The sequence below is a fragment of the Engystomops pustulosus genome, chromosome 5 (assembly GCF_040894005.1).
Source record: "Engystomops pustulosus chromosome 5, aEngPut4.maternal, whole genome shotgun sequence".
NCBI lineage: Eukaryota > Metazoa > Chordata > Amphibia > Anura > Leptodactylidae > Engystomops > Engystomops pustulosus.
This window is the reverse complement of record NC_092415.1, coordinates 142,391,550-142,408,582: the sequence shown is the minus strand read 5'-3', so window position 1 is coordinate 142,408,582 and position 17,033 is coordinate 142,391,550. Positions and strand designations below refer to the sequence as shown.

The following is a 17,033-nucleotide window of genomic DNA, read 5'->3' as shown; positions in this document are numbered from 1 at the left end:
GGAGAAAATCTTATTCATTTTAGTATCACCATCTATTCATATGCATAACTTTTTTATTTTTTGGCTGACAAATCTGGTTAGGGGCTTATTTTTTGCGAGAACAGTTGTTCTTTTTAGTGGGCTTATTTTAGAGTGCATAAAATTTTTTAAATCACTTTTTAGAGCATTTTTTATAGGGTATTAATTAAAAATTATCTTTTTTTCAGAACGTTTTTTGCATTTTTTTCCTCCGGCGTTTACCGTGCGGGTCCAGTAATGATTCTGTTTTATTATGCAGATTGTTACGGACGCGGCAATACCAAACATGCGGGGGTTTTTTGTGTTTTTATGTTTTTTATACTTTATTAAGTGTTTTTATGGGAAAGTGACATTTTAGGGGCTTATATTTTTATGTATTTATTTTTTATTTATTATAATGTGTAGTGTTAAGTGTTTTTGCATAATTTTACTTCTACATACTTGAACTTAAACCAGTGATACTCTGATCACTGGTTTAAGTTCAATACACTGCTCTACAATACTATTTTATTGTAGAGCAGTGTAAACTGTCTAAGCATGCTTGCGCATGCTCAGACAGTTTGCAGTCAGACCCGGAAGGGTTCTGGCTGCCATGGAAACCGGGCAGCTCCGGGGCACATGCCAGTCCTCGGAGCTGCCCAGGAGAGGATCGGATCCCCCGGTAAGCGGCACGGGGGATCCGATCCATAGGGGGAAGACCCTTACACGCCGCGGTCATGCTTGACCGCGGCGTGTAAGGGGTTAACACCCGCGATCGGAGTCGGCTCCGATCGCGGGTGTTAGCGCAGGCTGTCAGCTGTACTAGACAGCTGACAGCCGCTGCTTCTGGTACCGGCTCCGTTCGTGAGCCGGTGCCAGAAGCAGGACGTTATAGTGCGTCCTGGTGCGCTAAGTATCTAGCCACCGGGACGTACTATAACGTCCTGGTGCGCCTAGGGGTTAAGTGACTATATAGTTAATGAGGGATTTTTTTTCTATCTCGGTGGAACTTTTTACTAGTGACACAAATTTATTGTAACAATCTTTGGGACTTCAGTTTCAAGACCAATATATATGCACAAAAGCTGTTCCTATGTTTTTCTCTTTATGGTCAACACGAATGTTATGAAACAGCTTTAGGTTTCTAAAATTATTAATAACAGTTAAAGGGATTTCCAGGCTCCTTGAATACAACAGACGGTATGCTCTTGTGAGCAGGGCCCTCATTTCCATTGTTATATATTACCATGTTAATCCTCTGTATAGCCATGTTTCATTAGCATATAATGACTCTACATAAAGATTTATTATTATTACAAAATAGGTCATTAGAGGCCACTCCTTGACCCTCGATATTACTCTGGCTACCACCGACTAACTACTTCTAGATCAAACTGTTAAATGCTCTACCTGCTTGGCTTTTTTTTAAATTAGAAATTATTTGCATTTGCCATGAAATAACAATGCTTATAAACCTTTTCTTAGAACCAGGGATGTGTTATTCCCCTGTTACTCTTAGAAATTCAAGAACAACTGACAACTAGAAGTTACCATTCCCAATTCCCATGCACAGTTTGGCATTATCAGACACTGATTGGATATCCACCAACCCAAACTGGTAACACCCAGTTGTCAACTTAATCATAAACGTCTATGAGGAATAACAGATGGACAGCCCAATGCAGATTTATGAGAAACAAAGCGGAAGAATTTTCATATTGCTTGTATACTATAAATTTTATAAATCCAACCTGTCAGGATAGGTGACAGTCCTTATCTAAAGACTTATTATTAATACTGAAGTCTGCTTCTAGTTCCATCCTGTTTGTAGCTACAATTAACTTATCTGTACGGAAGCTGGGTGTCAGACCTTTTGTGACTACATAATATAGACCCACCGTATGTGAAATAAATGTATGCAGGTTTTTCTTAGATTAGAAGTCACTTAGATTTTTTCTAATGTTTAGTGTGTTTAAGATGGTGGAGAGGGTAGAAGGACATAAGCAAATAATGATTCCAATTTACCTTTTACATTTTCTAAACCTTTAATTTGCCAGAGAGTCAACAAATCAACTGTAGGTATATACAGAATAAAGCATATATAATGACATATGATATATTGGCAGAGTCAATCTGCATGTGGCTGTAGAACATTCCCTTATGGTCTTCATACCGCAAACTGTGTAAAATGTCATCTTGCACATACTGTACTATCCATGGTAGAATGATTTGTTTTATTTTGTTAGACAGGAAACTGGCATGAAGACCACCAATGGAGTAACACACTTCCTAATCAATTTACATGTCTAGTTAGGCTTATATTCCCAAATCTGTTGCTTGGTGTCCCAAGAGAAAAATATATTATGTGAAGATCTCAAAAATTAGGAAGGCCCTACAAGCATCTGTAGAGAAAACTGTGGGGAATGTGATGCCTGACATGCACTGGAACTCATTGCCGGATATCAACTGATCGGAAGTAGGGATTTACTGAAAACATTGACACTAGATTCATGGCATGAAGAGAAGAGAGTGAACACTTTGCTACAACATACGGAACTGGATGTTATGATGAGCTTTCTTTCTGTGTGTTCTTTGGAGTCTTGTAGTGTAATAATAAACCAAGCAATCTGGTCAATGAAAGTCTGGGCCTCGCAAAGCCAACTCATACTGTGATCATCTCAGCAGTGGGTTCTTATAATGTGTTTAACTTTCTACAGGACCACTAGTCCATGACTTTGATACATGATTTTTAAAACAGTTGTTGAGATCTCACTGTAATAATAGAAACTGACAATTGTACACATACAAGCATAAATGCAATTTCTCTAGATTGAAAAACATACTTCTAATAATTGTAGATGAAATGTGCCATAAAGCACAAATGGTTTTCTTTTTTTTATTGGGCACACAATTTTGGAATAACTTGGAAATCCGCCACCTTTCCTGCGCATCTAGTTTTCTGAAATTTTTTGCCACATACTTAGAGCAGCAAAAAGCTGGTCTATGGAGTTTATTTCACCTTAATGAATATGGAGACAGTTCTAAACCTCAGGAGTCAGTCCTGCGGCAAAATATTAAGCCCTTACGCCACAATATCACATCCCAATGAAAATTATAGTATGTGTGCCAAAAACACGGACCCTGCGTCCAAATTGATAAATGCCTGCCTGAATGTTTTATGAAGAATCTTTCTCTCTATAATAGTTGAGAGGCCAGATGTTACAGTCCACGACCAACAATGGTCAGAGCTCTAATTAAAGTAGTAATAAGCAACAAGATTTTATGATGACTTGTTCTACATAAATATATTACAAATCTTTCAGGGTGATTTCATTTTGAAAATATATTTTAGAACAATGATGTACTGCCACTACCAACACAAAATTTTCAGCAAAAGGAAGGAAAAGCACCTGGAGGTGTATCATATTTCCACTTAACTTCCTTAAGACCTAAATCCAAATCCAAATTACATAACGCATGAAATACTTGAGGTCTGTTGTCTTAGCTTAGGCAGAGCTCCTGAAGGACCTTGGTCTACACAGGCAGTTTGGCAGCAATTCCATTCTATTCCTGGGGGACATTGTGCACCAAACTGTTATAGAAGAAAGATTTCAAGACAAATAAAGAGGTCTGATGTAAGTAGAGAAACATAAAAATTAGGCATCTGTGATGTTGCACTTGCTTTGCACATAGATTGTATAAGTTGAGAAGAATTTAATTGACAAGGGTTGAATCTGGTTCTGTAGACTAATACTACAGATGTAAATCTCTTAGAACTTTATAAACTGAACTATATGGCCTGTGCTACACAAAACAGCTCTGATGAATTTCCATCAATGAAATCAAAAGACACACTAGATTTTTAGTAGTTTTTGCTCCAGGAATCTCTGGATACCTCCAGCTTTAAATCTTAGCAGTTCCACATATTTTTAAAAGCCTGTTTTGGTGGAAAAATTGATTTCTTTAAGACAGATTCAGATGAAAAAAGAGCAATACATCTATGTGAGTATGTAGGGGTGGTTCAGTGGTTAGCACTACAGCCTTGGGGTACTGGGGTCCTGGATTCAGGTCCCATGTAGGTCATCTGCACTATTAAAAAAGTGGTTTTAAATGTTAAGAAATTCTTTAAAAAAAAATACCATCAAAATCAAGAATGATAAACTAGGGGCACTTACTCATAGATCCAGGCACCACAACTAATGTTATCTTGTTGTCCACGGCGTCTTTCCTTTAAAATAAACTTTTAAATTATTCTAATGAGTCAGAACAATTCTAAAGAGCATTACCAGAGCCTCTACGTGCTGTAGCTTCACAGGCTGTACACAGGAGTATTTCTCCACACCCATTCTAAGGTAGAGAGAGGGGGAAGTACTGAGGGAGCAGGGAAGAGGGTAAGATATTCTTTTACACAATGTAACAGCTTGTGAAGTCAAAGCACCCTCAGAACTCACCTGGCTCTTTAGCATAATTTTACAAGTTGATTTTTGAAGGAAGGAGGCGATAACAAATATAGGAGATTACCACAGTTACAGTCCCTGGTTTTTCATGCTTAATTTTGATGGCAGTTGCATACGAACTATCAGAATAAAAATAGGTTGAAGACTGACTTTGGGTTCATCCCTATGAATTCCCTATTCTTATTTACTACATAATCATGAAATGTGACTCATAGACGTCTGTGTTACACTTTAATAAAATTGATGTATTATTTCATAATTTTCTCTACTTACTGTACGTCCATGTGAACTTTCAAAAGTTAGGTCAAGTTAATAAATAGCAGGGTTTGCTAAAGGGACCTGGACTGTTTAATGTGAAAAATCAGATCAGAAGAAACAGATATTGCTGCTGAAAGGTGGTGGTGCGCCTTTTTTTTCTGTAAAAGATTTTTGTGCTCATGCAGCAATGTCTTTAGTGTGGTGACACTTTACTATGATAAATCCTTTATTCAAAAAATATAAAGAGCTAGAACATGTCAATACTTCTAAAGTTATTCTACAGCATTTGTTTTCCCCATACACTGAATATACTGTAATGCATTAGTATGGAAAAAAATGATTAAAAAGAATAAGTGCCAAAGGGTCTGGGAGCCGACCCTTCATAATCCCCCAGGAAATAGACTCTACTAACCTCCAAATTAGGTTTTGTTCGGCTGTATCTCTGGGGCCTCTGGTTGGGGCCTGGACCTGAGGATCCTCAGGTATTCTTGTTGGCCAGTCCAACAATCCAACATAATAGAGATACTACAATAAGAGACCAGCATATCTGTCTACATTGGAGAAGTGGATAGATATATGCGGTCATTCTCCATTTTAGTCTATACAGAACAATTAAAAGACTACAAAGAAGTGTAAAAGCAAATGCAACTAAATGTCTCTCTATGGGGGCATGTGGGCACAGATTTACCAAATCAAATCCTTTGTCAAAAATTACTTTACGCTAGGGAAACTTGCGATGCAATTGCTGTGGGTTGCTTTGTGACACTAAAGTCACACAGCATGTTGGTTGGTATTTATATGAATCCCAGTGGTGTAACTAGGAGATACAGGGCCCTCTAGCAGGCTACTGCATGGGGCCCCCCCTTCCCACTTCAAAAATATACATATTAGTGTACTCACACATGCGAGTTACAATTACATATAAATACACTCATGTGGATATACACATACATACAGTGCCATATGCAATATACATACAGTGTATACAGACACCATATACAAATCACAGATACTGCATATATACATCACAGTATATGTTATATACATATTATGCTGGACATGTGCAGTACAATATAGATATAATGGTGCACATCCTTCATTCTTTATTGTGTCAGGTCGGATGACGGGGCCACCTGACACTGCAAGCCTCAAAGCAGCTGCTATGGCTGCTACCGCTGTAGTTACGGCCCTGATGAATCCCATCCATGTGCTTTAAAGAAAACCCTTCAGCAAAAACTGATTTTCAGTTATTTTGGTTGCCCTACATATTCTATACCCCCATCTCTGTGATGACTGCTTGAAATTTGAAAAGTCTCCTTTTTTTAACTTCATTTAAATTGAAAAATATTTCTTGTGGTGTAAGACACTTCCATATTTCTCATATTTTTCTTGGAACGTTTATTAATTTTTTTTGTTATATATATGCAGTATATATTCTGCCTTGTATGGCATGAGGTTTATGCCACCAAGGGAGAAACCATTTCAGATTTACTGTAACTAATGCTTACAGGTGCATCTTATCTACCGCCATATCAGAATGCTGAGCATATCCCAGCTGCTTGCTACCAGATAGCTATTTTATTATAGCTGCTCTGGAATATATTATTGAATGTAATTGAATGTAAATTGAGTTTCCCATAAAGGTTGCACAACAAAGGTTTTAAAAGCATTCCACAGATGCTGCTGATTCTTTAACCATTACTAGAATCGCAAATGCCAATTCATATGGTTTTTCTATCAAGAATGAAGCTACCCGTATGTTATATAGGAAATCAGAGGCTGAAAAAGTACCTGGGTCTGAAAAGAATCATACGTTGTGAAGACTGGAGCAGAGCCCGAGGCTATCCCAGGTGAACACATCATTGTCCAAAACTAGAGCTTGGTCAGATTCTTGTGAAAATCTCCCTCCAGCCTTATTTCTTATTTTATGCTATATCCAGAGGGAAAGAGACACATCTGTGATTCTTCTGGCACTGGGTCAGTATGTTACAGCTGTGATAACTCTTGATACAAAGAGAATTATGTGTTTCAGATTCAGTCCCAGGCTGCTGGAAGAAATTTTGTGAACACACACAAATGTGTGGAGGGCTGGGGAAACAGACTTGCTTAGGTCAACAGGTCTTGCAAAGAACCAGGTTTACATTCAAAGCAAGGCCTTCTACTTTGAATTCCCATCCAAGGCTTCTCATCACAATCTGAGAATATTTTTCTGGCAGTGATTTACATTTGTGTGTCATAGACTATAAAATCATTTTCTCATTATTGTGGTGAAGAGGAAAAAAACTCAAGACATCATCGATAAGTGGACAAATGTGGTGTGCAGGATTCAGGATGAGACCTGATCCACAGCAGATGTCACATGCGGAGCTTCACAGGAGACTACATAATATGCTGTAATAATTCTTATTATGATAAGTGATGATCATTAACTTATCTGTACAAAGTGTATAGGCTTCTATACAATTAATGCTGTACATAGGCTAATAAAGTCCATGTGTTCAACTTTCCCTTAAAGTGCAGATAACCTTTCAGATATATTTTCTTGTATGGTCAAGCTCTTGAATGTTCCTCTCTTCTGGCCCTATCTCTATGGCCATTCTCACATGGCAGTATTCTGGGCAGTATTTTGCTTCAGTATACAGTATTTCTGCTGTAACTAAATCTTTAAAGATATTTTTTTTAATGCAGAATTCAATAGAGCAGGCTATAATACTAAACTTTGTTCTATACATCATTATGAAAGCATTATGGGGCAGATTTACTTACCCCGTCCTGTCGCGATCCCACGGTGCGTTGTCCGACGAGGATTCGGGTCTGCCGCGATTCACTAAGATCGTGTGCCCGAGTTCCTGCAAGTGTCGCTGCTGCTTCAAGGTCCGCCAGAGTTCACCTTCCGCTTCCTGGAGCATGTGAGTGCTTGATCTTGCGACACAATTCGTTTTTTAAATTCCACGGTTTTTCAGACGGCCACACCCCCCATTTCTGTTGCGTACAAGCTGACGCCAGTGCACACAATCCGATCGTGTGTGCCAAAAACCCGGGGAAATTCGTCGCAAAACGGAAATATTCAGGAAACCCCTGACGAAAGTGCAGCGTTCGGACCGGTAGTAAATGAGCCCCTGTGCCTTTTTCTGCTCCTTCTTTCTCCTGCAGTTAGCAGGGAAAAGAAAGAAATGGGGAAATGTTTCTTTAAAAACATGTTAAAAAGTTTACTATTATCATCTGCACTATTGATTTATACAATTTTGTTAGTTATGCTTTATGCAGAGGCTTAACTTGAGGGGGTGAAGAGAGTACGGTTGCAGCCAGAACCAAGTGGCTAAGTGGGCCCATAAGGTGTTACTTTCCCATATGAGAAGACTAGTACCATAGACTATACATTATAATAACGGCCTGGCACAGACTTTGCAATATGCCCCATCAGCTTTAAGTTATGCCGCTGGCTTTAAGCCGAAGACTCGGATAAAGAAGTACAAAAGAAATATATATTCTTCTCATAATATTTGGATCCAGCCAAAGTTTTGGTTAACAGAAACACACAACTGCACAGGTGTACACATTGTGACCCAGGCTTAATCCCTGCTTTGTAAACCCCTTTGGAGGCAGTTTGGAGGTAGAAGGGCAGAATAGGAATTTAACTGCTCTGAATGCTCTTATTCCAGTTCACTCATGTCCATGAGGCACCTATCAGGGGCGTGACTTTAGGGGGTGCAGAGGTTGCAATCATGCCCGGGGTTTAGGGGGCCCTTATGGTGTCACTTTCCCATATGAGAAGACTATTACTATAAATCATACATTATAGTCAGGGGGCCTGGCACAGACTTTGCACTGGGGCCCATCAGCTTCTAGTTATGCCACTGGCTCCTATGGTACTGAACCAGAACTTTGATAGTAGATTGATTTTAAAATAACTTAATTTTACTGTAAGGCCTTTAACACCACACAGGTTTGTGCCTCTTTGGCAGATTTGCCTGAAGACTTGAGTGTGCCAAGAACAAGTGAACCTGACCTCAGATTTAACTAGGGATGGGCTTTAAACCAAGTCCTTAAACAGGATCCATACCATAGGTTGACCGAGCCCAGTGACTATACTCTATAGTTTATGAAGGTGAAAAAAATATAAGAATATGTGAGAAAATATATATAAGTAGAAAGAACAGGCATTTCTGTACTAATCTTGTGGTAATGCATTTTACATACAATGTTTTTACAGTATATATTTGTTATGACTACCAAATGATTAGGGGAGTTGATATTCATCACAACTTGGACCAGAAACGACTTTTTTGGGAATTCATTGTATTGCGGTGGGAATTTGAATAAACACATCACTTGTATTTGTGGGTCTGTATTTCATCAAATGGTAAGAAGTGGAAAGCAGAATATTTGTAGATTTTTACTTACTGATCGGTTAAATTCAATTTTTGCAGCAGCCGTGAATCATAAGCTTAATTTAATATATTTAGAGGCACTTAAAAACCTATAAACAAGATTAGAAATTCAGGAAACCAGTAACATATTTAACATATTAGGAAATAATCTCATTTATTGTATTACTTGCTTACTGTTGTTATGATAGGTGTATACTATAAATTACATCTTTGGCTAAGATGTCCAAGTTGGAAAGGATGCAATTTAAGGATACATTCATTTACATGGGATCATTTATAATCTTTAGGATATGAGAAACTGGCTCCTAACTTGTCCAATGCATGTTACAGTTCATATTATAAATGTAAATGAGTTCAAGTCAGTTCACAGTTAGAAGTCATTCAGGATATGGGCATTTGTGTGAATTAGTCCCTATTGTGTAATGTCCCTATGACAGTTATGGACCACCAGGAGAAGTGTTGTCACAGATAAATAGAAGTTTTTTTCAACAGGTGGCTGTTAAATTTATACATATGCAGAGTCATATGTACTTGTTATGTACTTGTTAACTGTTTTCTAAAACTGTCGTGGGTAGATCTAATTGGGAACTGTTCACTTTTTTTCATATGATTCCTAAGGTTATATTTACATGGGGCCACTTGATGCATTTAAATACATTTTATTACCTTTATGCAAAGAATCTTCAAAGCATGGTCTTGTTATCTGGGGCACCAGTTTTCTCTCTGCGATCACAACCCTGGTGCAGCAACAAGTCCATTTGCATAAGTAATACAAAATTTTCTAGAATTAGGATAACAAGATTGGGGCGGATTTATCAAGCTTTCTAAAAGTCAGTATATTCTTAGTTGCCCATGACAACCAATTACAGCTCCCCTTTAAAATATTCATGAGCACTGGTAAATTAAAAGCTGAGCAGTAATTAGTTGCCATGGGCTTGATAAATCTTCCCCATTGTGTCATGTGTCATGACACATTAGGGGTCATCTATCTTTAGTCAGGACATTCGGATGTGTCTTTTCTTGTTTATCTTAGAGATTGATATATGCAGCAACTGAGTCAATGGGGTTTTGCAACTTTTTGTTAATTTTGCTGAAATTTCTTCTAAAGATTTTCCTATGTCTGGTCAGGACTGGAGTTTATTTGCAGCTTTGTGAATTTTTCAAAGGTTCACATCTGGATTTTAAAGATATGTCAGGCACAACTCAAAAGAAAAAAGTTACAATGTAAGCGCAAATATATGGAATTTGCCTAAAAAAATAATAGAAAAAAAGAGAAATTCTAAGATAAATGACCCCCATTCTTTTTATGCAGTTTTTAATGCTGGGACAGTTATTAGCTCACAGTTCTTAAATGCTGGGACAGCTATTAGCTCCAGTTAACACTGGTGATAAAATCCACAGCATTATAATCGTTAATACAGATTTAGGGAACAGAAACCATCCTTTGTAATGTGAAGGTTACCTCACTTTTTTAAAACCGTATCACAAACAGTTATGAAGGATAAGATCAATGACATATTATTCACTTTAACATTGGCATGCTGTATCTGGATGTTGTCAGTATCAATATCCTATAATATATACACTTTTCCAATGCACCAGAAAAGGAATATTCTGTACTTTGTTGCCACAAATTTTAGTTCCTGAAACAGTAGGTGGCTACACACTTATTATTTAATATGCCATCTATTTCCTGTGTAAAAAATCTATACTGCATTTCCGATGTGAACATTCATAGGAAAGCCTGCATCTTATATGCCCATCCTTACTTAGCTAATACTCTAGTTACAAACTACATTTGACCCTTTCTTTACAATACCTCTTGTATTACATGCACCTGGAGGGTCAAACATGGTGATATAGTTTCATCTTTTTCCTATAATTGAAAGTTAATGATTCACAGTTGATACAAAATTAATTCTATACAAATATGAAAAAGTCAGGATGTGCCGTAAGTATCCACATCTGTTAGTTTGTTTCCTTTAATGCTCTCTCACATTTAACTATCTGTTCCCATATGGTGATAATGTAAAAGCTTGTAGAACATCTTCACAAGTTTTACATTGGAGAAATGTAATTTCAAACACTAAAAAAACAGCAGCTGTTTCTACCCTTCCCTTGTGTCTACTTAACTATTACATGTTTGCATTACAGACCTAGACATGTTCACATGAAATCATGCGTGCATTCTCTGTAACAACCGGAATGTGTTATGGTAATATACTCGTAAGTGACTTATGTGGCAGGTTTTCAGGTAAAAAAAAAGACTTGGAATACAATACAAATAAGAAACCAAGGACTCCTTATTTGGCTATTTGATGTTAAAGGGGTTGTCCACTTTACCTCATTTTTTTTTGTAGTGGCTGTGTAAATGTGGCGGGGGCAGGATATTAGGTAATTTGCCAACATGCATCTATTAAATGGGTACTGCTTTCTTGATATGTAAAGTAAAGCCCCTGGATCAGAAATGTATTTGACCTCATCACGATACCCTCTATCTGCTGCCACTTCATGCATAGGAATGGGAGCAGATGGATGGATTTGTGAGCTCTGTTCATGACCAATCCACCTTCCAGGACCTTATGATAGTATGCATAGTATACAATCTTAAGGTTCTGGAAGAGCAATTGTTCATTGACAGTTAGGGTAAATGATTCTCCATTAGTGGCCATTTTATGGATAGCTGAGTGGCAGCTGATGAGGTAAAAGACATTTCTGAACCAGTTGCTTTTTACATATCAAGAAAGCAGTGCAGAACTGATTACATGTTTGACAAATGAGTAAAAATGGTCAAAGGAAATAACTGAAGAGCCACTGGTATGGTATTAGAAGGAATATCAAGGCACGGGGAGACCCCCTCAATAATTACTTGTTGCCAGAATTTTGGCCTACATTTACTTTTGTCTTAAAGGCCTTCTATTCTTAAGGCAAGGAGGCCCCATAGCAAAATGTTCAGGGGGACCCAACTCTGTTACAAAAGATACAAACATACACTCATCTATACTCATCTTTAATAAGCAATACTACTAAAACATATATATTTGTCATCTATTTCTGGCTGACATGTCAAATTTGTCAAATTTTTTTAGCTCTATTCATAGAAAATACTTTTTTTCTCATGCTTTACTACTGTCAACCTTTTTTCTACTGTCTATATACTTATGACTAGAGATGAGGGGAGTTTAAGTACAGATCTGGGTTAAGGTGTGTCCCGCATGACCCTGACATATTGCTAGATTGGCAGCTGTGCAGCGGATCTGTCAAATTGACCCCCTTAGCTAATAGTCACAGCTACAGTATGATTGGCCAGGGGTCGGTTTATGTCTACTTATGACACATGGCAATACATACTCAGACACATATTTATAAGTGTGTAATTTGTTATAAGGGGACACAGCGCACCATGGGAATGGAGGGTTGAGTAAGAGGGGATTAAATGGTGACTACCGAGTTTGGATATAGAAGGGAAATTGCGCCCCTGGTGACTTATTAAATGTGAGCTGCTGCAGATTCCGGTGTGCAGGAAGGAGTTCCTTATGTAAGACAGGTTAGTAGTAGGATAACCGGATGTAATATCGCGCTGCTTAGTGGATTAGTAGAATTAGTGTGCTGTGTGCTGGGCGTTGTAAAGTCAGACTATTCATAAAAGCAGAGATAAGTACATATAAATGCAAATATCAAGCATAAAAACATTTATTAGTGTTCAATAACAGATAAGGGTATGGGAACAATGCGTTTCGGGGAGAATTTCCCCTTCCTCAGGTCCAATAGGTCCTTATTGTAACACATTGTTTGTGCTGCTGCTGCCCTGGATGGTCTCCTTTACTCTGACATTGTTCATTATTACAATAAGGCTACTTGCCTCCCGCCCTGGTAAACCACATATCAACTCATCATCACGTATCGCTACTCCCATAACAGTTCATCAACGCAGTTTGTCATTATTAGCCGATTTCATAAAATTCATAAGGATATTACACCTACCCCAGGATACAGCCAGAACGACATCCAAAAAAATCTATTGGACCTTAGGAAGGGGAAATTCTCCATGAAACGCGTTGTCCCCATACCTTTATCTGTTATTGAACACTAATAAATGTTTTTATGCTTGATATTTGCATTTATATGTACTTATCTCTGCCTTTATGAATAGTCTGACTTTACAACGCCCAGCACGCAGCACACTAATTCTACACATATTTATAAGCAACAGATTTGCCCCAAACATAGTTAGTGCTAATTTCTGATCAGAAAAAGAGTTCTGAATAGGAGTGGCATGATCTACCTGACTCTGAAACGCTGAAAGCTACTTTTCCTAGACTCTCTATATGATACAGTCATGTTCATTCAGGGTGCTGTATATAATGACTTGTACAACATAAACTAACCATGATAAAGAAAATTATTTTACATAAATACAGATAATGAAGCAAGTGATCAGTAAAGAATCATTCTAGAGAACCATTCTTCATTTCAGTAGAACAGAAAAACATGAGCTGCGGATGTCCTTGCCCACCAATCAATTAATGACATCCTAGTCTGAGGCATCTTTGTTTTAGATCACGAAAACTCTCTGGTTTGGATATATGTTTCAAAAGAAATGAATTTGAAACATAATAAAGCAGAAATGATGCTGTCACCTCTAATACTCTGAGGTTTCAGTAAGGATTTAGTAAGGAAATACAGACATACATGAAGTAACTGGACTGAAATACCGAGCGTGTTTTGGAAGGACTGGTACTTGTTACCGAACAGAGCGAAATATATGTAAGACTTTTTCATTATTCAGGTCCCCTGAATGATACCATCTGCACAAAGGTAACGCTTCATTTAAACTTTGGATAATTATAGGAGTTATGGTATTATATATCATTTTGTAATTTTATATCATTTTATAGCATGCTCCTCTTATATCCTGTGGCATTGAAAAACCATAAAAACTTTCACTCTTTCATCTTTCCTTCACTATTTTACTTCAACAAAGCAAATCAAGTCTTCCTTTTATGCTGAAAAAAGTGGTAATAAAGGAAAAAGTAGATGCTGCCAATGATGAAAATTTTGTCAGTGGCCAAGTAAGAGTGATATGAAAACAAGGAGGTTTTCCTTGGGAAAGTGATGTAATAAATAACTATAGGTCTTAAGAGCAACATGATACTTTACTCAGTGCCTTTGACGTGAATGATTAGGATATGAAACATTTTTCATCTCTAAAGTTAACAGTAGCCTTGTGGAAATCTGCCTAGTAATGGAAGCTGTGAAGACCACATGAAAACACCAAAATCCTTTTTCAAAAAGATCTTTTCTGACAGAACATGTTGTTTGAAGGGGTTTTAAGAATGCATAGTGGAACATAATATAGACCATGAAAACTTGAAAAGTTAATAAAAATGATTAAATCATGTAAAGAAAGCCAACCCATAACCATTCTGGTGCTCTCTAGTGACTTTGTCTACAAAAAAACATCATTGATAAGTAAAAGCTTAATATGGTGGTAGTGAAGTCTATGTACATGAATCTTTCTGAAAATGTGTTATATAAGTATAAAAGTCACATAATGATGTCCGTGCCTGACTATAGATATGAAACTCTAGACATATCTGCAGGCATTTATCAATTTGGGAGCAGGGTCCGTGTTTTTGTCTCACAAATTGTGCTATAATTTTCAATGGGATGTTAGATTGAAGTGCAAGGTGTCAATGTTTTGGCACAGGACCAAAAAGGTTTAGAGTTGTCTCTACAATCATTTAGGTGAAACAGAATTTATCTTGCACCAAAAAACATGTTTAAAGACTAGATGTAGAGGAAAAGTGTTGTATTCCCAAGCAGCGCTTAAATTGTGTGCCCAAAAAAGAAAACTTTGTGAGTGTCTGAAAACTTCCGCTATTATGGCACTGACAATTAATAAATATGGTGCAGCTGACTCAGCTAGAGAAAAAAAGTAAGTTTTTCATCTAAAAGTCAAATATGAATGTCCCCATCTTGTTTCATGTACTCCTTCATGTATACAAATCTTGTATATGTAAAATTTTGTGCTGATAACACTCTTTACATTAAACATAAAAATAATAAGGTTTCATGGGTTATTTAGGAATCATTTAATGAGGAACAAATCCTTGGTTAGCTGCAAATTTTGTTGACATCTGATGGATCATTATATGGCTAAATATTTTGGCAAAACCACCAAAGAAATTCCTGATACCCTGGTAAGCAAGTCTTATGATTTTTGTTCAAAAAAAGGCTCAACCAAAGCCAAAAACATATTCTTAAGGAATAAAGTGTACCCTGGCATACATTACTAAGAATATAAAAAAGTCAACTTACCGATAGAACATGGCGTAATCAACTGTTGAGTGACAGCTTTGAAAATCCCAGGACTTCAACCTTTGACATTCCCTGTGAGCTCTGAGTTTAACCTTTACTGTTCCTTGACATAACTCTGGTAAAGTCTTTCTACGAGGGCGGTTACAGAATTCATTAGACTCCACTCTCCAAGAATCACCAAAATCATCCACATCAAACTTAAAGTTTCCATCGCTACCTATAAGATCATCGCGTTTGTGTCCATTGTAGTTACCACACAGACCACACAGTTTGCCTTTGAGGTGAGGAGCAGCCATTACTTCTACAAAACTGTCTCCATCCCAAGAGATTTCCAAACCTAAATATAAAAAAGATAATTACTTTTTACTATATATAAATGTAAGCTTTATTTTATCTTATACATTAAAATAATCTTCGGACTTGATGTTATTTATAGAGATAAAAATTTCAAAAACACATGGGTATCTTTGGAAAAGGGTGGTTGAGTAAATATAAAAGAGGGTGTCTTTTTAGATTCCGAACCACCATTCCCATACATTGTAATTGCCATTTCAGCTCAGCCTATGTGTGGCTCTGTATGAGGCAAAATAACAGAAGCTTTTTCAAAATCATCCATCATTGACAGGTTAAAAAGTACGACTCAAATATAATTCAAACATTAATGCTGAAATAGTCATGTGCACATCAGTGGTAAACAGTGAGCCTTTAGCAGGACAGATGTGCAATATAAACGCTCCATATTTGTGAACTTCACTCGAGAAGAATCTGCTTTTAATTTGAGTCATTTATTTAATAAAACAAATGTGTTATTTGTGGCTGAAGCCTCGTCATTACTTGTGAAGAACAGAAGTTGTTTGATGGCTGCTGAAGAATCTGAAAGTACAAAAGTTGAGCTTACAAATCAAATATTGCAGTCTATATTAGTGTGTATGCATGTCAAGTCACAATGAATAAAATAAGCAGTAAACCCAGAAATACTCTGATATTCATTCTGCAACCCAAAAAGGATATGAATACTGGGAGCCCCAAACCTACAGGACCAATAGAGAAACAATGTGGGAGATTTATCTTTTCTTTTTCTAGTTTTCCTGACAGGGCAGCACCTTTTTTGTCTTTTTTCTTTTGTTTCATTAGTCTTAGGTAGATTTTCCTAGGTTAAATTGGACCTGTCAATGTCAGTCTAACATTGCTGCCTGGTCTGGAGGATCAAAAGATTTCTGCACATAGTTGGTTGTCCTGTTTCTCCCTGCCGACTTCACTACCTTTTTCAGTGACATTTTAAAAAGTTGCAGATAGTTGATACAACATGTGACTAGAATAAATGTATTCATTTATCAATTTTGGTGCAGGGTCCATGTTTTTGGCACACAAATACTGCAATTCATGTATTTCATCATGTAATTTAGACTGTAATGTTAGATTTTTACACAAGGGTTTGATAAATTGGTGCACAACCAAAAATGGTCTAAACTTACTCCATATTCATGAAGGTGAAATAGAACTCTGTAGACCACCTTTTTGTAGCTCTTAGTATGTGCCACGAATTGCACCAAAAAAAGTGTCTGGAAACTAGCAGCGCAGGAAAAGTGTCTGGATTTCAAAGCTACGT

General features: G+C 37.2%; 1 protein-coding gene across 1 annotated transcript in view; it reads right to left on the bottom strand.

Moving 5' to 3' along the window:
• BMPER (BMP binding endothelial regulator) overlaps positions 1-17,033 on the bottom strand; it is a 159,355-nt gene that overhangs the window by 17,241 nt on the left and 125,081 nt on the right. Inside the window, exon 13 of the mRNA XM_072153266.1 lies at positions 15,425-15,761. Within this exon, the coding sequence (XP_072009367.1) occupies positions 15,425-15,761 (337 nt within the window). The remainder of the gene's footprint in view (positions 1-15,424; positions 15,762-17,033) is intronic.